This window comes from Sceloporus occidentalis, unplaced genomic scaffold (genome assembly GCF_023333645.1).
Source record: "Sceloporus occidentalis isolate IW3139 unplaced genomic scaffold, rSceOcc1.0.p SCAF_1, whole genome shotgun sequence".
Lineage (NCBI taxonomy): Eukaryota > Metazoa > Chordata > Lepidosauria > Squamata > Phrynosomatidae > Sceloporus > Sceloporus occidentalis.
In genome coordinates, this window is record NW_028316981.1 from 184808965 (window position 1) to 184831340 (window position 22376).

Below are 22376 nucleotides of genomic sequence, written 5' to 3' on the forward strand. Positions count from 1 at the left end.
AATCTGTAGTCTCTTTCTCTCCCTTTTTTTAAAGTGGGAGTAAGATTAAGGAAGCAATTAATTATTTCTGAGTAGGGAAGGATGCTTCTGATGGATTACCCCATCATTTGTTCTTTTGTACTGTATACATGTATATTGGAACTGATGGTGGTTTACATTGTTTTGTATCTTATGTTTATTATTTATTGTTTGATTTTATTTCTGGCCTGTTGGCCCCTATCAATAAATGGAAGGAAAACTATGTGTCACTCTTTCCAGCTCTAGCTGCGATGACCATATCTAGCTACCAACATTGTTGAGCAAGCAAGACCTCACAATGGAAAGACATGAACATTAATTTCCCTCATGTGATGAGAATCACGTGAGGCAGAGCAGGTGCAAATGTGCTAGTTCCACATGCACTATAGTTGTCTTTGTCACCCTCTATACATTGGAGGGGCACAGTTGAAGGGACCTCGCTCAACATGTGTAGACTGTCTACAGCAGAGCTTGGAAAACAATTTCCAGAATCCTTGGTCATGATCCTTAAGGAATTTTGAGCTTCAGTCCAAAAAGTATCTTTTCCACTCCCTATGTGCATATAGGTTAGAATCCCAAGAATATTGACTTTTTCCAGTAGAGAAAACATTTACTGGATTTCATTGGCAATGTTTTGAGGTCACAACACAGGCAGAAATTTATGCCATGCTTTCCAGAGATGGATGGCACATTTACTACCTCATTTGAGCATCTTCATCCTTGAAAAGTCTCACTAAACTTAGCACATAGGTTAAGGGCCATGTAGACAGGGCAAAATATCAAACTGGGTGGAAGACACATCATTTAGTACACTGATTAACTGGATGTAGAGCATCTTGCTGCACCTTCTTCCACCAAAAAGCATACATTGAGTGCAAATGCAATAAATGGACTATGCTCAGCCAGCCCCCAAATGCAACTCAGTCATGGCAGAGGTTCTCAATGTCATTGCCCAGTAGGCTGTATTGATTCTGGTGTGCCTATCTTCCTTTACCAAATATCTTTCTTTGGCTCCTGTTTGTTCATATTTCTCTTACAGGTGGTCAGTATACTAATATTCTTTCCTGTAAAATTTATGGAATGACAGATTGAGGAGACTAGACTTGAGCCACTACTTTCCCCACCAAAATAATCTATACCAATAAACCCGGCAAACTGTATACTTTTGTTTTGCTTTAATTTTACTGTCAGTATTTGTTAATAGTAATGTTAATCTTAAAACACAGAAAATTGATTGGTTTCTTTATTACGGCTGTGCCAATACTGGTGGCCAAATCTTGTAAACATGGAAATTTAACTATTGATCATTGGTGGGAGAAAGTTTGGAACATGTGGTTGATGGGAAAACTTGCTAGTACAATGAAGTTTTGTAATGGACAAACCAGATAAGACATGTTTCAAGAGGACTGGATACTTTTTATTGAACATGTAAATGACCATCCACATCAACTTAAAGTTACGATTCACACACCATCTTCTGCAAATATACTTTACAAACTGACACAACTCCGTTAATTCCTGGACAAACCTGTTTTCTCGACCCTGCTGTACAATAATTGGGGGCCAGTTTTGCATCCTTTAGTTTTGATCTGTTCTGTTATGGTTTTTATATTGCAATATGCTGTTGTACACTGCTATCTTGAAAAAATAAATACTGTAAATTCAATTCAATAAAAGCAAATGAAACAAAAAATCTATGCCCTGTAAGCAAGTGGACTCCCTCATAAGCCTATATGCATCCATGTGAGGTATTTGGTGTGAAGCCACCATTTTTCAATAACATAATAATTTTTTCAATAAAAATAATTTTATGGGGCATCAACACCACAATGCCATCAATACACCTTATCTTCTTTTTTCTCTATTTCTATTTATTTGATTTATATCCTGCCTTTCTCCTTATAAATGAGTGCTTAGAGGCACTCATTTTTAATCTTTAGAGCTGGAAGAAGTGACAAGTAGTTTTCCATCCATAGTTTTTTGGTTTTTCAGGCTCTGTGGCCATGTTCCAGAAGAGTTTATTCCTGAAGTTTCACCAGCATCTGTGACTGGCATCTTCAGAGAGTTTTCCATCCATTTATTTACTGCAGTCAACAGACCAGAAATAAGATCAAACAATACATAATAAACATAGATGCAAAAAAGCAAAGCACCATAGACACCATCAACTCCTGTATGCATATGTTGTTGTTGTTGTTGTTGTTTTAAACTGCTGTCAAGCTGATTTTGATAAAGACCTTCAAGTCACCCTATCGTCCAACCTAGGAAACGCAGGCTTCCTTGAGTGTTTCCACTGGTACTGTGGTCTCCCTCTTTTCCTGCTACCTTCCATCTTGCCAAGAATTATCATCTTTTCTAGTGAGTCTTGTCTGACCACAGTATGACACTCCTAGTTTAGAGTCTTGGCTTCTAGCCATAGTTCTGGTCTTATTTATTCCCAAACCCATTTGTTTGTCTTTTTAGCAGTCCAGGGTCTCTGTAGAGTTCTTCTCCAGCACTACATTTTAAATGAGTTGATTCTCTTCCTATCAGCTTTCTTCACTGTCCAGCTTTCACACATATACAGAGCGCCCGTGTCATATGTGGCTCCCAGCATACGCTGAAAGCCACACAGAGAGGAAGGGGTGGCATGTCCCATAGGGATGAATGGAGTGCGTGTCCCCACACTACCACACCGCCACATGCGCAAGCCCCATTCATTTAAATGAGCCTAGGCAGTATTTGTTTTATGCGGGGGAGTCCGGAATGGATACCCCACATAAACAAAGGACGAAATGTACCTAGAAATGGGAAATACTATGGCATGGACAATCGTAACTTTAATATTCAGTTATGAATGTGTATACACAAAAGAACAAATGACAGGATAATCTTTCCCAATTTAGCTGGTTAATTGCTCCCTTAATCTCCATTTTCCTGTCATTCCTCACATCACAGAAATTCTAGCATTATAATGTTACCATGCTTTACTTCTCCAACATGGAAAAAAGGCAAGTGTTCTGAAAGCCTAATAGGTGTTTTTTTTTTTTTTTTTGTGTATCTTTGCATGCAGCACACATCCCTAAACATCATGCAATATGAGGCTACAGTTGGCCATGAACCCCAGCATGTTTCAGGATGCATGACTGCCACTCACATGGTTACTACAATAAAAACACCAGCAAAATACTAGGGCAAGCCAAGTGCAGTGTAGGGCGTGAAGTGGTTCTTAGATGTTGGAAACTGGGTTAGACGCTATGTCTGCAACAGTGTCCTTCTGTTGCAATTCTGTGCATAGTGCTTCCTCCTTTTTTCACCCCCCTGTACTTATTCAGCATTATAGCCACCAAATGTATTCACATCCTCCTGTCAAGTTTAAAGTTTGAACTTTGAAGTTTGGAGACAATTTTTGAAAGTCCCTTGTTTTAAATAATGTCAATGGTGTGCACATGTATAGCTATATAAATCAGGGGTGGGAATCATATAGATCTGTATATATGTTGCTGGACTGCATTTTCCAGAGCCTTTAGCCAGCTAATGGTGTAAAATGCTGGGAGCTGCAGTGTAACAACATCTGGAGCATGTTATGATTCTCATTCCAATATAAGCAATATCAGCAAATGGGATGTACACTTTGAGTTTAAAAGGAAAAGAAACAAAAATATTTCTCTGTGGGATTGCTTGGTCTGAGAATTTATGGCAGGATGTGTGTTTGAGTGGGAAAAAGTCTACTGAGAATCAATTAGGAGGTAGAGGTAAGAGCAATGAAATTACAGGCATGCCTCTGTTAACAATAACTCTAACAAAGAAGTTCCTTGTTACAAAAGCTTTTTATCTCCAGCCAGTCCCCAACTTTTTCTCCTTGTTTGCTGTCTGGCAGTTTTTTCACAGCGTCAACACTGAGAGGTGAAAGAGGGCTGAAGAAACAGAGGCTTTTGGTGCCAGGTTGCAACAGAGGGGGCATTCCCACTTGGCAGATAAAATGGATTATATTGGCGCGATTCTGATTCGGATTATGTTCCGGGAATAATTCAAATTTTTTCCATCGTTTCCATTACGAAAAGGGGCAAATTACCTCGATTCATTTAGACCCTGTTTTCGTTCCCATTTATTTTACATTGCTGTATTTTAAAGCGGATTAATTTGCTCCCCATTCCCATTTGTGTCTGCAAGCTGTCAATCAAGCGCTTAGGCTTCAGACATCATAAGTCTTGGGGCTATTGTTTTTTGGGGGGGCAACCAATGAAAATCGGCTGCATCCGACACTCTTCTGTTGTGTCTCCCCAGACTAGAAGGAGCCTCTATTCGTCCTAAACCCCTTGCTCTTCTGTGTCTCCCCATATTAACTGCCGTAACTCAGTGCTAGGGAATCCTGGGAATCGTAGTTTATTATGGCACCAGCACTCTCTGGCAGAGGAGGATAATAAATGTCTCACAAACACAACAGTTCCCATAATTCCTTAGTACTGAGCCAGGGAAAGTTAAGGGGTCTCAAACTGTATTATTTCTACAGTGGGTTTGGAACTACAGATGAGTTTTATTTCGTAAATTAAAAAAGTTGCTACTTTATAATTTACTTTAGATATATATATATATATATATATACACACACACAAATATACATTCATATGTGTATATATATGTGCGTACAAACACACACTCACAAATATGTATGTGTGTATATACCTATGTTTGTGTGCGTTTATATATATATATATGCATGTGTGTGAGTATCCATATATAAACATGTGTGTGTGTGTGTGTGTGTGTGTATTATCTATCTATTTAGTGTGCGTGCGTGTGTGTGTCAAGGAGGAGAAGGCAGTGGAGTTCAGTGGGTAGAGACTCTGCAGCCAAAGCCCAGGGCTGAAAAACTGGATCAAGGAGGAGAAGGCAGTGGGGTTCAGTGGGTAGAGACCCTGCATCCAAAGCTCAGGCTTGGCAAATCGGGTCAAGGAGGAGAAGGCAGTGGGCTTCAGTGGGGAGAGACTCTTTGGGGAAGAGAGAAGAGAAGGTTCGATCCCCTCCCTCAGATCCCTGGGCGTCCAATCTCTCCTGTGTCTTCCCATAGTTCCTCTGGGAAAGAGAGAAGAGAAGGCTCGATCCCCCCTCAGATCCCTGGGCATCCAAGCTCTTCTGTGTCTCCCCAGATTCACTTTGGGAAAGAGAGAAGAGAAGGCTCTATCCTCCCTCAGATCCCTGGGCGTCCAGGCTCTCCTGTGTCTCCCCAGATTCCCTATGGGAAAGTGAGAAGGCTCGATCCCCCCCTCAGATCCCTGGGCGTCCAATCTCTCCTGTGTCTTCCCATAGTTCCTCTGGGAAAGAGAGAAGAGAAGGCTCGATCCCCCCTCAGATCCCTGGGCATCCAAGCTCTTCTGTGTCTCCCCAGATTCACTTTGGGAAAGAGAGAAGAGAAGGCTCTATCCTCCCTCAGATCCCTGAGCGTCCAGGCTCTCCTGTGTCTCCCCAGATTCCCTATGGGAAAGTGAGAAGGCTCGATCCCCCCCTCAGATCCCTGGGCGTCCAATCTCTCCTGTGTCTTCCCATAGTTCCTCTGGGAAAGAGAGAAGAGAAGGCTCGATCCCCCCTCAGATCCCTGGGCATCCAAGCTCTTCTGTGTCTCCCCAGATTCACTTTGGGAAAGAGAGAAGAGAAGGCTCTATCCTCCCTCAGATCCCTGAGCGTCCAGGCTCTCCTGTGTCTCCCCAGATTCCCTATGGGAAAGTGAGAAGGCTCGATCCCCCCCTCAGATCCCTGGGCGTCCAGGCTCTCCTGTGTCTTCCCATAGTTCCTCTGGGAAAGAGAAAAGGAGCCTCTATTCCCCCAAATTCTTTTGCCTCCCCCATTGCTCCCTGGGCTGTCTGGGGATGTGATCAAACAGGGATGTACTGCAAAGCCCATCTGCTGCACAAGCGCTCAGGCAGAGGTGAAAAAAGAAAAAAATAATAGTTTAAAATGGTGTTCAATGGGTCTCCTCACACATCAGTCTATGAATGAGGAGCAGAGGAGAGGTTGCAATCCACTGGGGGAAAGTCTATGCAAATTGAAGAAAATGGTGCTGGCGATGCAGAAAGAGGACAAAGAGGGTGACACCCTCAGGCCAGCCCCTTGAGCGCTGCTCATCCCATCTCCAGGTTCCCGAATCAGACACCCTTTCGTTCCCATTCGGATACAGCGAATCGGACCCCGGGAGCAAAAATAATCCGCGTTAAAACCTACTGTTTTTTTAAACCAGTTTATAGGCATATAATCCGGATTATACAATAAAATCCGAATCAGATTAGAAACTGAATGGGAACGATTCCTGGGCAATGCGGATCGGATTCGGGGTTAAATGGGAACGATGCCCCCTTAATTCGCATCCTAATCCACGTTTTAGGCCAGTGGGAATGCCACCTTTGCTCTGAGGATACTTAGAGGCTCCAGATGTGCGGATATTTCTTCTTGCTCTGGTTGAGGGAAGTGCATGGCAAGGGTTGAACTGGATGGCCCTTGTGGTCTCTTCTGACTCTATTTTTCTATGATTCTATGGCTCTATACAGACAGGCCAAAATAAAGCTGCTTCGGGTCACTTTGGAGGTATGCTGTTTACATGATGCATGCGTCCTAAGAGTCCAGAAACCACACCAAAGCCATGTTCCAGTCCTAAGGAATGGAGTGCAGCTTTGGTGTAGCTTCCGGACTCTTAGAACACATGCATCATTTAAACAGCATACCTCCAAAGTGACCCAAAACAGCTTTATTTTGGCCTGTCTGTATGGGGCTTTTGATTCTACCCTCCAACTGCACTGATTTGGCAAGGGCTGTCCAAGTTAATCCTCTGTCATTCCACTTTTTCAGCTGCTTTTGACATACCCCAGTTTCTCTCCCCTCCTTCTTTCCCACTTTGCTGCCAAAGCTCTGAGAATTCCTTGCCTAAGAAAACTATGAAATTCCTGGGGTCCTCATAGGTCTCTTTGAGAATGCCTTCCCTCCTTAAAGATATCTATAAAGGTTGGAAATACATCAGAAGCAGCACCCACCATTAACCTCATTTGCCATATCAACAGCCACCTCTTCCTTGTAATATGTTTTATGAATCCCATAAAAAGAGTTTTATTGCCTGTACAGTGATACCCCGGGATACGAATGCGCCGCCTTACGAAATTTCCGGGTTACGAAAAAAATCTATTTAAAAAAACTGTTCCGCGTTACGAATGTTTTTTCGGGTTACGAAAAAACTTTTGGTGCTTTTCGGCGCTATTTCGCACCAAATCGCGGCTTTTCCCCATTAGCGCCTATGGGCTTTTCGGCTTACGAAGCCTTTCGGGTTACGAAAGCGGCGGCGGAACGAATTATTTTCGTAACCCGGGGTACCACTGTACTGAGGTCACTTCTTGGGGAGTTTGCATTTTAAGTGGAGCAAGCAACGGAGGAAAAAATCATGCCAGGACTTTTGAGGAATAAACAAGACTTTTGCCGTTACAACCAGGGAGAGAGAGGCAGGCTAGCTCCACCAGGCCTCCCTGGAAGAAGACAAGCCCTCCCTTCAGCCACCATCTTGAGGGAGAGAGAGGCAGGCTAGCTCCACCAGGCCTCCCTGGAAGAAGACAAGCCCTCCCTTCAGGCACCATCTTGAGGGAGAGAGAGGCAGGCTAGCTCCACCAGGCCTCCCTGGAAGAAGACAAGCCCTCCCTTCAGGCACCATCTTGAGGGAGAGAGAGGCAGGCTAGCTCCACCAGGCCTCCCTGGAAGAAGACAAGCCCTCCCTTCATCCTCCATCTTGAGGGAGAGAGAGGCAGGTTAGCTCCAAGTAGGGATGCCATATCCCGCCTGCAGGCAGGACTACCCCGCCCATGGCCACCTCCGCCGCCATGCACACCTTCTTTGTGGCCGCGGCCTCATGCAGCCAGCTGGCCACCCACCTCTGCGTCCGCCTCCTCCTCTGCAGGGGCCTGCCGAGTCCCGCTGGCGCCAGCGGCACCTGTGATGGCCCTTCCCCTTTGCGCGCAGCCGCTCCTGCGGCCTTTGCGCTGCACTGCGCTGCACACAGCACATGCAATGCACAGGGCGCCAATGCTGAGGCTGCCGCCGCCACCAAGGCCTTTCGCGCAGGTCGGCGGCTTCCTGTAGCCCTGCGTGTGCCTGCAGGGCCGCACTCAGGGCTAAATAGGAGGCGTTTCTCCTCCTGGGGCTGGCTGGCCAATGGCTGCTGGCAGGGGGTGGGCTGTTGCAGCTCCAGTCTGCCCCCATTGGCCAGCCAGCCTCAAGAGGAGGAACTCCTCCTCCGGTCCCCATGTGGGCCGGGCCGGGCCCAAGGAGGAGGAGGAGGAGGAGGAAGGAGGAAGGCAAAGGAGGAGGGAGGAAGAGGAGGAGGAGGAGGAGGAGGAGGAAGGAGGAAGAAGGAGAGTAGCAGGAGGATGAAGAGGAGGAGGAGGAAGAGGAGGAAGAAGAAGAGTAGCAGGAGGAGGAGGAGGAGAAGGATTTCCATTCCATTTGTACAGGTCAGCTTTAACAATAATAGTGGTGATGATGATGATGATGATGACGATATCAGTCAGTTTCTGAGGCGTGCACTCACTCTTTCTGAAGGCAAGACAGTGTGACTTTCCAAAGTGTGCTTTCTGTGTATCTTTGGAGCTTTTAATGCCAAAAAGTCTGCCTTGGATAGTGGTGATGATGATGGTGGTGGTGATGATATCAGTCAATTTCTGAGGCATGCACTGACTCTCATGCAAACTCATGCGCAGTGAAGAAAAACCAAAGTCCCTTGACCAAGTACACACTTCTGAATCCGAGGGCAAATCCACTTCTTGTTAAACCACCTTGACATATTCAATATGCATAGCCATGTGAACCCATGTTCAGTGTGAAACCCAAAGAGTTTGGTTATGCAATAAACCTCTTAAAAAAGCAAGATGTTCAATGCCCAAATGTGTTGTTTGGAATGTGGGGAGGGGGGGTTGGCCAGAAAGGGATGTACATTTCTGCCATCTGTCTAGGAATAATGCCCAAATGTCCTCCGTTTTGATCATGCCGAAGAAACACATTTATATTAACATTTTTAAAAAATCATCAAATTTTTTCGCATGTCCTCCATTTTAAAAAAATGTGTCCTACATTTGAAAAATGTTGTCCTACATTTGTCCCAGTTTGGAGGTCCTGACTTATGGCAACCCTAGCTCCAAGAGGCCTGCCTGGAAGAAGACAAGCCATTTACAGCACTTTATAAATAAAGGTTAATAATAATAAATAATTGGCTGTATGCCGCAGTTTTTCCTGGAACTTTACCCCAAATTCCTAAGACTTTAAACATTTAAATAAGGACATGTCCCCATTATATCTCAGTGCAACATGAAGGTTGTGTGCATGTGCCTTCACGTTGCGTCTCGACTTATGACAGCCCCATAAATTTCATTTCAAAGGAGCGTATTCCACTGTCGAACAGCTCTTACTATCAGTAAGTTCTTCCTAATGTTGAGGTGGAATCTCTTTTCCTGCAGTTTGCAACCATTGCTCCGCATTCTAGTCTCTGGAGCAGCAGAAAACAAGTTTGCTTCCCTTCAAATATTTAAACAGGGCTATCATATCACCTCTTAACCTTCTCTTCTCCGGGCTAACCATCACCAGCTCCCTAAGCCGTTCCTCATAGGGCTTCATGGCTTCCAAACCCTTCACCATTTTAGTCGCCCTCCTTTGGATACACTCCAGTTTCTCAATATCCTGAATCAGAAGGTACTATTACAGAACGGAGCATCATAAAATAAGGCATGGCTGGCTGGTGGAGACATTAAACAGGACGCAGGGCTACATTTTGTTGCAGGTCGCGTTTATGGTGAAAAATACAGTGGCCCCTTGGTATCCGCTGGGGTTTGGTTCCAGGACTCCCCATGTATACCAAAATCCTTGGAAGCTCAAGTCGCATTAAATATAATGGCATAGTACAATGGGGTCACTTAGATAAAATGGCAAAACCAAGGTTTGCTTTTTGGAATTTACACTCTTTTCCAAGTAAAATGATTTTTCATGGTTCCATGCTCCTCTCTCGTACAAAGGCACACTTTCATCTTCCTCATCTGCTGCTGTTTTTCACTAATTCGTCGCAAGAGAAACCTCTCTGCAAAAAGGCTCAAAAGGTGGTGATGCATCTTTTTGGCCACCGATAAATAGCGAGTTCAGTGCAAAGGTGAGATTTGAACTCGGTCATTCCGCCTTCCCAAAGAGGACCCTGCTATGCGCCATGCCCAGCAATGTGGCTCTGTGACATTTCCGTCTCCTTGCTGAGTTCTGAAGGCCATATCAATGGCTTAATCCTCCTCTTTTGCTCGGCTGCTCTCTCGAACTCTGCCACCAAGAGCTCTTCTTATATATATTCCCCCCACAGCGGTAATTTCTATACCGAGCGGCACTTATCTATAAAGCGGCCAGACAAAGTGGCTTTCCCTTACCGCGTTCCCTTCTTAGCAAACACCAGCCCCTTGTGTGAGACGCAATCATGGGAAATTAATGTCTCCGAAGCTAACTGTTCTCCCTTGCAAGAGAAACAGCCGTTGCCTTCATAGGACTGCAATTGGATGAGCTGCAATTGGATGAGACTGGGTTATTTCCCCCCTCTGTTTCCCTTCACTCTCTTTTTCAAGGTGAAAAGTAAAGAAGAATGAAACGGAAGGAGAACTTGAGAATGGGAGAACTAGTTTCCTGCCTCATCCTGTCCCTCTGTTTCCAAGGGTGGCCATCAAGAGAACAGGTAGAATTGCCCAGTGATCTTTTTACAGAGTGCAGGACCAGCGTGGCGTAGCGGTTTGGCATTGGACACTGGGAGACCAGGGTTCGAATTCCAGCTCGGCCATAGAAACCCACTGGTTATAATAAAATAATAATAATAAAGCTTTTATTTATATACCGCTTTTTCCTCCAGATCAAAGTGGTGTACGTATGATAAAACTATATGACACATGTCAGATACAATATTAAAAAACAGTTATGAAAACAGTTATAAGCAATTCAGTTTTTAAAAACAGTGTAGTTAGGATAGTCGGGATATCCGTTGTGGGTAGTCATCTTAATCTAGTCAGAAGAGTTCTTGGTAATTTAGAGAATACTTTCTCTAAAGAGAATCGGGAGGCCTGAGGTGACCATTGAGGCCATGGCTCTGGACAGCCATCCTTTCTCTGACTCTCATTCCTCTCTTGCCTCTGCAGAGAGCCAAGAAGACTGTGGTCAAATGGTTTTCTTGCTCCATACGACCAATGGATGAGGAGGACGATACCCTGTCTCTTCCCCTTCCAAGGTAAGTCCCCATATCCTTCCGTCCTTCCTCTCTCCCTCCCTCCCTCCCTTCCTTCCCTCTGTTCCTTCTTTCCTTCCTTCCTCCCTCCCTCCGTTCCTTCCTTCCCTCTGTCTCTACTTCTTACTACCGCCCTCCCTTTTTTCTGTCTCCTTTCACCTTTCCTTCCTTCCTTCTGGTTTGCCTTCCTTCCTTCTTTCTGTTTCAACTTGTTACTACTTCTTTTCCTTTCTTCTGTCTGTCTCTTTCCCTTCCTTCCTTCCTTCCTTCCTTCCTTCCTTCTGCCTCTACTTCTTACTGCCTCATTTCCTTCCTTCTTTAATCTGCATATTATTGACTGCTCAGTGCGTTGGATACTGGTCAGTGAGTTGGATACTGGTCAGTGCGTTGGATACTGGTCAGTGCATTGGATACTGGTCAGTGCATTGGATACTGGTCAGTGCATTGGATACCGGTCAGTGCGTTGGATACTGGTCAGTGTGTTCCTTCTGCCTCTACTTCTTACTGCCTCACTTCCTTCCTTCTTTAATCTGCGTCACCGTATCCACTGGTTTTAGTAAAATCCATCATTTTGGCCCCAAAACCTGGCCTCGATTTATAGGTGAGGTCGACTTATAGTCGAGTCTATATGGTAGATCTGCTGGTGTTTTCATATCGTCCTTTGGGAAATGGGGAAAGGCTGAGTGGAGCTTCCAAGGGGTTTCTTTGGGGAATTTTTCCAGATCTCTCTCCTCTGCGCTAAGGTCTTTTCCTGTCTCCACGCTACGGCTTTTGCAGATGCCACTTGTGGGCTTTCTAGACAGTCAGTGGTGCTAGGGATATCTGGAGTGGTCACACTGAATGGCCTTTTCCTGTCCCCATTTCAGACTTACGGAGCCGCAAGGAACCTGCGTCAAGGAGGAGGACGTCGCCTATCATGCGCTTTCCATGGAGGCCCATCCCTCTGTGCCGGTTAAGGAAAGAGTTTTTCAGACTCACAGAGGCCCCTGTGAATACAGAAAAACCGCAAATAACAAAAACATCGTGTTTATACCTGAGAGGACACCTCTCTAGGAATCTCCAGGTCCTCCAGTGCAACTCTGTGGTCAACGTCCGACAGAGAATGACCATAGAACTGCACTGGAGGAGATACAAAGGCCTAGTAGAGTATTCTCTCCAGTAATCTCTAGGTCTTTCAGTGCAACTGTTAATTAAAGCTGACCATAGAGTTGCACTGGAGGACCTAGATATTCCTAGAGGGAACATATAAATCAAATCCACGAATAATCAAATCCACAAATATCAAAGCTGCAGATGTGGAGGGATGAGTGTATACACACACACAAAGTGGGTCCTTGTTATCCACTGAGGTCTGGTTCCAGGATTCCCCCGTGGATAACAAAATTAATGGATGCTCAAGTCCCATTAGATATAATGGCAGAGCAAAATGGTGTCCCTTATATAAAATGGAAAATCAAGGTTTGCCATTTGAAATTTATACTTTTGTGGAATATTTTCAAGCTGTGTGTTCTTGAATCCATGTTAAATAAAAATCTATGGATAAGGAGGACCGACTGCATGTGTGTGTGTGTGTGTGTGTGTGTGTGTGTAAAGCGAGTCTTGGTGGATTTCACTTCTCCCCTCCCTGCACTACTTGTTTTCAGGATACAGACTTCCATAGAGAGGAGAATGAGGCACATTGCCTTAGGTCCACTTTGGCCAGGTACTCTGAGGGCAGTTAACAGTAACAAAAGGGAAGGGATGGGTGCTGTAATGCCTCACCCTGGAGAAATGACTGGGTGCTTCTAGAAGGAGCACTCCCTTCATCAGTCCATGGGCTTCCATAAGGATGCCCTTGAGGTCCCTCAGTGGGCTGTCTGGAGCATCATTCTGGCCCCAGAGGGATGCTCTGAAGGTGTCACATTTCATGAACTTTTCCTGCCCCCATTTTAGACATCCGGAGCCAATAGGGCTGCATTGAGGAAGAGGAGATCTCTCAGAGGTTTGACAGGGGGAAGATTCGCTCCTTAGAATCATAGAATCGTAGAGTTGGAAGAGGCCACAAGGTCCATCCAGTCCAACCCCTTTCTGCCATGCAGGAACTCTCAAAGCATCCCCGACAGATGGCCATCCAGACTTCCAAGGAGGGAGACTCAACCAAAATCTCAGAGGAAGGGTTGTGTTCCACTGTTGAACAACCTTTAGTGTCAGGAAGTTCCTCCTAACGTTGAGCTGGAATCTCTTTTCCTGTAGCTTGCATCCATTCTTCCCAGTCCTGTTCTCTGGAGCAGCAGAAAACAAGCTTGCTCCCCCCTCAATACAGCATCCCTTCAAGTATTTAAACAGGGCTATCATATTACCTCTTAACCTTCTCTTCTCCAGGCTAAACATCCCCACATCTCTGAGTCTTTCCTCATAGGGATTCATAGTTTCCAGGCCCTTCACCATTTTAGTCGCCTTCCTTTGGACATGCTCCAGTTTCTCAGAAAGGAGAGTCTGGTTGACCCACAGAGGGGCCTCATCTTTTGCCCTTCTGGACCCATGGAAGTGTGCCCAATAGAGTCTTGAGAAGGGACCATGATCTGTGGTCAGGCACGGAAAGATCCTGACCTCCTCCTTTTCCAGGATGTTTCCACCTCCTGACCAGGAGGAATCCCATAAGGTCTTCTGTTATGAGTGTGACAAAGAGGCCCATTGAGCGGGGTGGCCATGACACCTTCCAGGACACGTCCTACTTTTCAAGCTTGCGAATGGAGCCTTAGAAGGTGGCAATTACCTAATTTCCCCCCTCTCCTCCCCCCCAGGGAAAGAAGGCTCTTCATAAACCTTGCATGTTCTGCAATCTGGATCCTTCAATTGCCAAGATCGTTGCAGGCAATGGAGCAGAGAATAATTTAGAATTAATCTTGGATCACTATTTAGAGTCATCCGAAAGGTAGGCAGATTGCCTGCTATTCTCCCACGCATCCCTGGGGCCCTGAGCCTATTTTCCCTCTCTGGGGCTGGAAGTCCAGTAAGCATGCGACTTACCACTCCTTCCCTGTTTCTCTTGACAGCCACTGTTATAAGTACAGCGTCCTGACTTCATCCAAATGCGACCTAGACCATGCACTGTTATACCTCTTAGCTGATGTGAATGACTCCTCTTGGAATAAGGATTACTTTGGGAGGAAGGTAAGGACATCACCCAGAAGGGGTTTTTCCTGTTGACCCTCCCATGGCTGCTCCACACGGAGCAAATTCAAAGGCTTCCCATCTGCGCCTTGTCTTTGGGAGTTGGGGAGGAGGACCGGGTGACCCTTGATCTCTTTCCTTAATGTTTGCAAGTGTTGTCCTCTTATTGAGACCAGAATCTTCTCAACTCAGGTGAGGGCAATCAAAGCCCTTGGGTTAATTGCAAATGACATTGTGTATGATGAGATGCTGGAGCCGTGGATACCCATCCTCTCGAACACCTTGTTTTATATCATGCGTGCATCCAGTCTCCATGATGAGACCCACAAGACGTTCGAAGAGTAAGTTGTGTTACAAGTAGAGGCTGGGGGAGTAATGGTCAATGGGGGTTTCTAGTCTGCTGGATGTGGCCAGATGGAGGAATGCAAATCTCTCTACTGAGCAAACAGGGTTTTCTGTTGACTTAGTGAGGTGATATTTGCTCCCTCTTCTCTGCAGGGAATTAAGTCACATCATCAATCTGCTGTTGGAGAGGTACATGCCCGACATTGAGGTCTTGCTTGATGTCACCCGTCGGGGTGAGTATTGGTTCCCTCTGTCTCTCTCTGGGGGAGAGTGCCTTTCCCCCTTCCCCAACCACTGAGCTGCAGTGATCCCTCCACCCCAAAAGAAAGGGAGAATGGGATTGTTCACAGCTTTACTGGGGTAAACTATAGAGGAAGTCTGTATGAATGTCCATGTGGGATATTACAACCCATGGGCTTCAAAGGGGAAGTCAAAAACATCTCTGTTTTCTCTTCTTTTCCAGGCATATGAAGACAGCGCTCCCGCAGGGAAGAGACATGGGCTGTATAAGCCTGAATGCCTGGCCGAGGGAAGAGGTGCCTCTTAGGAATCTCTGGAGGATCAGTGGAGGCTTCTCCTAGAACAATTCACCGGGGCAAATTTTCCTCTTCCCTGCCCATCGGACCCCTTGGCACCAGGGACTGGCATGGGGACGGAAGGAGGAGAAGCCTCCAAAAGAAGCCATCAGAAGCCACCTGAATGTACCTCCCAGTTATCTCTTGAGCTTCAGTGGACGCTTCTCCTAGGACCATTCACGGGGCAAAGAGGATGGCAGCCCAGCAATGCTCCCATCTCAGGGGACAACGTTATTTCCCTACTACTACTACACTACTACTAGAATCATCAGGCTGACCTACAGAGAGTCTCAGAAAGCCAAGGCCCTTCTGGTGCTGGAGAGCAAAGGAGGAGGCATTCATGGGGCAGACACCCTTCCACCTCTTGCTCCCAGATGCTTGCCTGGGTTTTCTCCTCTTCCTTGCCCATCGGACCCCTTGGGACCAGGGGCTGGCATGGGTACGCAGGGAGGAGACGGAGCGGAAGGGGAAGAGGCACAGGAGCCCCTGCTGCTCAGGGAAGGGGGTGCCTACCATTGGGGCCTCAATGGTCAATGAGGATGGGGCTGGAAGGGAGGCATTTGAGGAGACCCAGAGGAATCTGGGGCCGGCAGTGATCCATTTTAGTATTAGTTATTATTATTATTATTATTATTATTATTTTGTTAGTCAGTTTTCTTTCATTCGGTAGTTCATGATAGTCCATTAAATTCAGGATGTGTCTGATGTCTTTCAGCTTCCTTTTAGGGATGAAACCTCTTTGATCTTTGTGCACAATAGACATTAGTAATAATTATGATTAATAATAGTAATAATAATAATAAAAGATTAATAATAATAAAATATTACTACTGCTAATAATAAATACTAATACTAATAATAGCTTAATAATAATAAATTAATAATATAATAATAATATAATAATAATATAATAATAAAATTTATAATGATAATAATATACTACTAATAAATGATTACTACTAATAACAATAAATACTGATACTACTAATAAAATGTTACTACTAATAACAATAAATACTAATACAGTTGGCCCTTATACACGGATTCAAGCATCCATGGTTTGAAAATGTTCAAAGAAAAGTATTAATCTCTAATATCAAACCTTGATTTTTCCCTTTTTATATAAGGGACACCATTTTGCTCTGCCATTATATTTAATGGGACTTGAGCATCCACGGATTCCGTTATCCACGGGGGGATCTTGGAACCAAACCCCAGCGTATAACAAGGGTCCACTTTACTACTACCAATACTAGCTTCATAACAATAGTAATGAATACTAATACTAAAATGAATCACTGCTGGACCCAGTTTCTTCTGGGTCACCTCGAATGCCTCCCTTCCAGCCCCATCCTCCCTGACCGCTGAGGCCCCAATGGCAGGCGCTCCCTTCCCTGGGCAGCAGGGGTTCCTGTGCCTCTTCCCCTTCTGCTCCGTCTCCTCCCTTCGTACCCATGCCAGGCCCTGGTGCCAAGGGGTCCAATGGGCATGGCAGAGGAGAAGACCCAGGCAAGCGTCTGGGAGCAAGAGGAGGATGGGTGTCTGCCCCACGACTGCCTCTGCAACTTCCAATCCTCCTCCTCCTCCTCTTCCTCCGCTCTCCAGCACTCGAAGTGCCTTGGCCACAGCCAGCCTTAGTAGTAGTATCAGTATTTATTGTTATTAGTAGTAGTGGTGGTGGTAGTATTTATTAGTAGTAGTAGTCTGAGTCTGGAAGATCTCCATTGACTACTCCCTGGTTCTCCAACATGTAATTGGACAAATATACTTCTATAGTTGAGGGAGGACTCTATACTGCTTCCATTAAATTTAAGTCATCCTCCGACCTTATTCCAAAGTTATCCTTCATTTAGAAACTGGTCTAATGTCAACCGAGGCTCGTATTTGGATTCATAAATTTAACTTCTGGTTAAAAATGTTATTCAATCCGGATAGTTTGGTCCCGTTAATATTAACGGATTCTTTTGTTTCTATTTGGAAATGGTCTTTATCTACTAAATGATTATGCTAAAGCCATTATTTTAAGTCTACTGTTAAACTTGTAGTTGAAAGATTTAGGGATTTAAGTTATGTATAGAAATGCATTCTTGTACTATTGATAGAATATGATATATTCGGATGCCCTGCAATATTTGTAAATTAGTATTTTGTTTGTATTTTTTACAAGCTGGCCATGTGCCATAATAAATTATTTATTTATTCATTTATTTATTCATTATTAGTAGTCAATTATTATTATTATTATTATTATTATTATAAAATTAATATATTATATAATTATAAAATTACCTTCAGCCCAAGTGTGTAAGGTGTCCAAGAAACATAAATGAATTTCTAAGTTTAGATTTGGGCCTCGTCTCCAAGATCTCTCATTATATATTATATCTCCAAATATACCAAAATGTAATCTATTTCTGCTCTCAGGAATTTGGGGGAATAAGCAGAAATTAATTTTGGGTTTAGAGATGTGTCCCACTTCCAAAAATATTTCATTACCTATCTGCAAATATTCCAATACAGAAAACACTTCTGGTCCCAGGAATTTCAGAGAATAAGGAGACTCTATATATGACATCTATGAATTTTGTGTTTAGATTTTCCCGTCTTCAAGACAATCTCATTATGTATATATTCAAAAATTCCAAAATCAGAACCACGTCTTCCCTCAGTCCAGACATTGCACTCTTATTGATGAAGCCTAGGATCGCCTTGGCTTTTTTAGCTGCTGCGTCACACTCTTGGCTCGTGCTCAGCCTGAAGTCCACTAAAACTCCTATATCTATGCATTTCATTTTTATTGCTCAAGTGTGGCAGTATCAATGTGGCAGTATTACTGCCCTTGATCTAGACACTAGACTCCTATAGATGAAGCCTAGGATTTCATTGGCTTTTTAAGCTGCTGCATCACACTCTTGGCTTGTGCTCAGCTGAGAGAGCGTGACTCTCCAAGAGTCACTCGGTGGGCTTCCTTGGCTGAAGAGAGGGGCATTCGAACCCTGCTCCCCCATTGTCCTAGTGCAATGGTCCAATGGTCCCTCCGGAGTACTTGCTGACAATGACTGGTGGACTGCCCCTGCCCCAGGCTGTTCCAGTCTAGCGGCTTCATTTGCTAATCCCCAAAGGGTCCAGGTGCTAGTTGGCAACAGACTACTGAGGGTCATATAGTCCAACCCACCTCCTGCCCTGCAGGAATACATAGGATCCTAGAGTTGGAAGGAACTATTAAGGGCCATATGGAGATGGAAGGGGGTCCAATGACAAGAGTTAGGAAGAAGCAAGGCAGTGCAAAGCCTTTCAAAACACCATGCTGCTATGTTTATTTCCTTCAATAGACCAGCCCCTCCGCCTGCCCTTCAAGGAAGAGTAGCAAGACCCAGAGATGCACATGACAACCATGGCCACTTGTCCAGATGCATTTGTTTGCCTTTGAAAACATTCCGTATCCGCTCTGGAACCTGGACTCCACTCTAGAATGCAACTGAAGCCAGTGCAGCCATTGGCTATTGGTCAGTGCGTTGGATACTGGTCAGTGCGTTGGATACTGGCCAGTGCATTGGATACTGGTCAGTGCATTGGATACTGGTCAGTTCGTTTTTGGATACTGGTCAGTGTGCTGGATACTGGTCAGTGCTGTTCTGGACCTTGGTCGGACCAGACTTGTTCTTGGAGGGCACTTGGCTTGGGTCTACCCAATTTCTCAGCACCACAATGCCAAGTGTGTGGAAGTCCATCAAAAAGTGTGGAGGGGTAAGCAGAGGGGGAGGCCTGAGGTGACCATTGAGGCCATGGCTCTGGACAGCCATCCTTTCTCTGACTCTCATTCCTCTCTTGCCTCTGCAGAGAGCCAAGAAGACTGTGGTCAAATGGTTTTCTTGCTCCAGACGACCAATGGATGAGGAGGACGATACCCTGTCTCTTCCCCTTCCAAGGTAAGTCCCCATATCCTTCTGACCTTCCTCTCTCCCTCCCTCCCTCCCTTCCTTCCCTCTGGTCCTTCTTTCCTTCCTCCCTCCCTCCCTCCCTCCCTCCGTTCCTTCCTTCCCTCTGTCTCTACTTCTTACTACCTCCCTCCCTTTTTTCTGTCTCCTTTCGCCTTTCCTTCCTTCCTGCTGGCTTGCCTTCCTTTCTTCTTTCTGTTTCAACTTGTTACTACCTCTTTTCCTTTCTTCTGTCTGTCTCTTTCCCTTCCTTCCTTCCTTCCTTCTGCCTCTACTTCTTACTGCCTCACTTCCTTCCTTCTTTAATCTGCGTCACCGTATCCACTGGTTTTAGTAAAATCCATCATTTTGGCCCCAAAACCTGGCCTCGACTTATAGGTGAGGTCGACTTATAGTCGAGTCTATATGGTAGATCTGCTGGTGTTTTCATATCGTCCTTTGGGAAATGGGGAAAGGCTGAGTGGAGCTTCCAAGGGGTTTCTTTGGGGAATTTTTCCGGATCTCTCTCCTCTGCGCTAAGGTCTTTTCCTGTCTCCACGCTACGGCTTTTGCAGATGCCACTTGTGGGCTTTCTAGACAGTCAGTGGTGCTAGGGATATCTGGAGTGGTCACACTGAATGGCCTTTTCCTGTCCCCATTTCAGACTTACGGAGCCGCAAGGAACCTGCGTCAAGGAGGAGGACGTCGCCTATCATGCGCTTTCCATGGAGGCCCATCCCTCTGTGCCGGTAAGGAAAGAGTTTTTCAGACTCACAGAGGCCCCTGTGAATACAGAAAACCCGCAAATGACAAAAACATCGTGTTTTTACCTGAGAGCACACCTCTCTAGGAATCTCTAGGTCCTCCAGTGCAACTCTGTGGTCAACGTCCGACAGAGAATGACCATAGAACTGCACTGGAGGAGCTACAAAGGCCTAGTAGAGTATTCTCTCCAGTAATCTCTAGGTCTTTCAGTGCAACTGTTAATTAACGTTGACCATAGTGTTGCACTGGAGGACCTAGATATTCCTAGAGGGAACATATAAATCAAATCCACGAATAATCAAATCCACAAATATCAAAGCTGCAGATATGGAGGGATGAGTGTATACACACACACAAAGTGGGTCCTTGTTATCCACTGAGGTCTGGTTCCAGGATTCCCCCGTGGATAACAAAATTAATGGATGCTCAAGTCCCATTAGATATAATGGCAGAGCAAAATGGTGTCCCTTATATAAAATGGAAAATCAAGGTTTGCCATTTGAAATTTATACTTTTGTGGAATATTTTCAAGCTGTGTGTTCTTGAATCCATGTTAAATAAAAATCTATGGATAAGGAGGACCGACTGCATGTGTGTGTGTGTGTGTGTGTGGAAAGCGAGTCTTGGTGGATTTCACTTCTCCCCTCCCTGCACTACTTGTTTTCAGGATACAGACTTCCATAGAGAGGAGAATGAGGCACATTGCCTTAGGTCCACTTTGGCCAGGTACTCTGAGGGCAGTTAACAGTAACAAAAGGGAAGGGATGGGTGCTGTAATGCCTCACCCTGGAGAAATGGCTGGGTGCTTCTGGAAGGAGCACTCCCTTCATCAGTCCATGGGCTTCCATAAGGATGCCCTTGAGGTCCCTCAGTGGGCTGTCTGGAGCATCATTCTGGCCCCAGAGGGATGCTCTGAAGGTGTCACATTTCATGAACTTTTCCTGCCCCCATTTTAGACATCCGGAGCCAATAGGGCTGCATTGAGGAAGAGGAGATCTCTCAGAGGTTTGACAGGGGGAAGATTCGCTCCTTAGAATCATAGAATCGTAGAGTTGGAAGAGACCACAAGGTCCATCCAGTCCAACCCCTTTCTGCCATGCAGGAACTCTCAAAGCATCCCCGACAGATGGCCATCCAGACTTCCAAGGAGGGAGACTCAACCAAAATCTCAGAGGAAGGGTTGTGTTCCACTGTTGAACAACCTTTAGTGTCAGGAAGTTCCTCCTAACGTTGAGCTGGAATCTCTTTTCCTGTAGCTTGCATCCATTCTTCCCAGTCCTGTTCTCTGGAGCAGCAGAAAACAAGCTTGCTCCCCCCTCAATACAGCATCCCTTCAAGTATTTAAACAGGGCTATCATATTACCTCTTAACCTTCTCTTCTCCAGGCTAAACATCCCCACATCCCTGAGTCTTTCCTCATGGGGATTCATAGTTTCCAGGCCCTTCACCATTTTAGTCGCCTTCCTTTGGACACGCTCCAGTTTCTCAGAAAGGAGAGTCTGGTTGACCCACAGAGGGGTCTCATCTTTTGCCCTTCTGGACTCATGGAAGAGTGCCCAATAGAGTCTTGAGATGGGACCATGATCTGTAGTCAGGCAGGGAAGGGAGCAAGAGGTAGACGAGTGTCTGCCCCACGACTGCCTCTGCCACTTCCAATCCTCCTCCTCCTCCTCTTCCTCTGCTCTCCAGCACTCGAAGTGCCTTGGCCACAGCCAGCCTTAGTAGTAGTAGTAGTAGTTATTGTTATTAGTAGTAGTAGTGGTGGTAGTATTTATTAGTAGTGGTAGTCTGAGTCTCCATTGGATGTCCCCTTGTCATGGGGGAGAGGCTTGCACACTCTAATGATGTTGTGAGCTATGCTGGCGGTGGTATAATAGCCACCAGCAGGGCCTCCCATGCCAGACAGGTCACAACCAAAGGGTCTGACCAAGAGCGCCAAAGGGCAGGATGGGCTCTCTAGCCTTATGGCAACCATCCTAGGAGAAGAAAAACTCTAATCCCAAACCCGGGCAGATGGTGCTCGTCTAACCCTGTAAGGTCAACCATCTAAGAGAAGGAAACTCTAATCAAACCTACGACCCGAGGACCTTGCTGCTATCATCCATGCTTGTCAAGGCCTCAGCAGACGAACCTCTGGTTTAAAGGGTGAGGCCAGTTCTGTGCACGCTGCGCTCCACCAGAAAAATCCATTGCACAGGCTCGAAGGATACATCCAATCTCTGAAAAAGCCCTGTAGCGATAGGCGAGGGACGAAACGGCAGGTGTAAAGATGCACTGGAAGCCGCAGACCCAACCCTGCATGCAGGCGGTTCAGGACTTTGGTCGCTTGAGACTGACCGCGGATGACAGTCTTGTTTG

The 22376-nt window shown here is 45.5% G+C and overlaps 1 protein-coding gene across 1 annotated transcript in view; it reads right to left on the reverse strand.

Annotated features, from left to right (window-relative positions):
* The window catches only part of VAV1 (vav guanine nucleotide exchange factor 1), an 89818-nt gene extending 79033 nt beyond the window's left edge, over positions 1-10785 (reverse strand). The window contains exons 1-2 of the mRNA XM_089535511.1: positions 10750-10785; positions 7902-8111 (exon numbers count right to left, since the gene is read on the reverse strand). Coding sequence (XP_089391637.1) covers positions 7902-8111; positions 10750-10785 — 246 coding nt within the window. The remainder of the gene's footprint in view (positions 1-7901; positions 8112-10749) is intronic.
* Positions 10786-22376: the final 11591 nt, after the last annotated feature.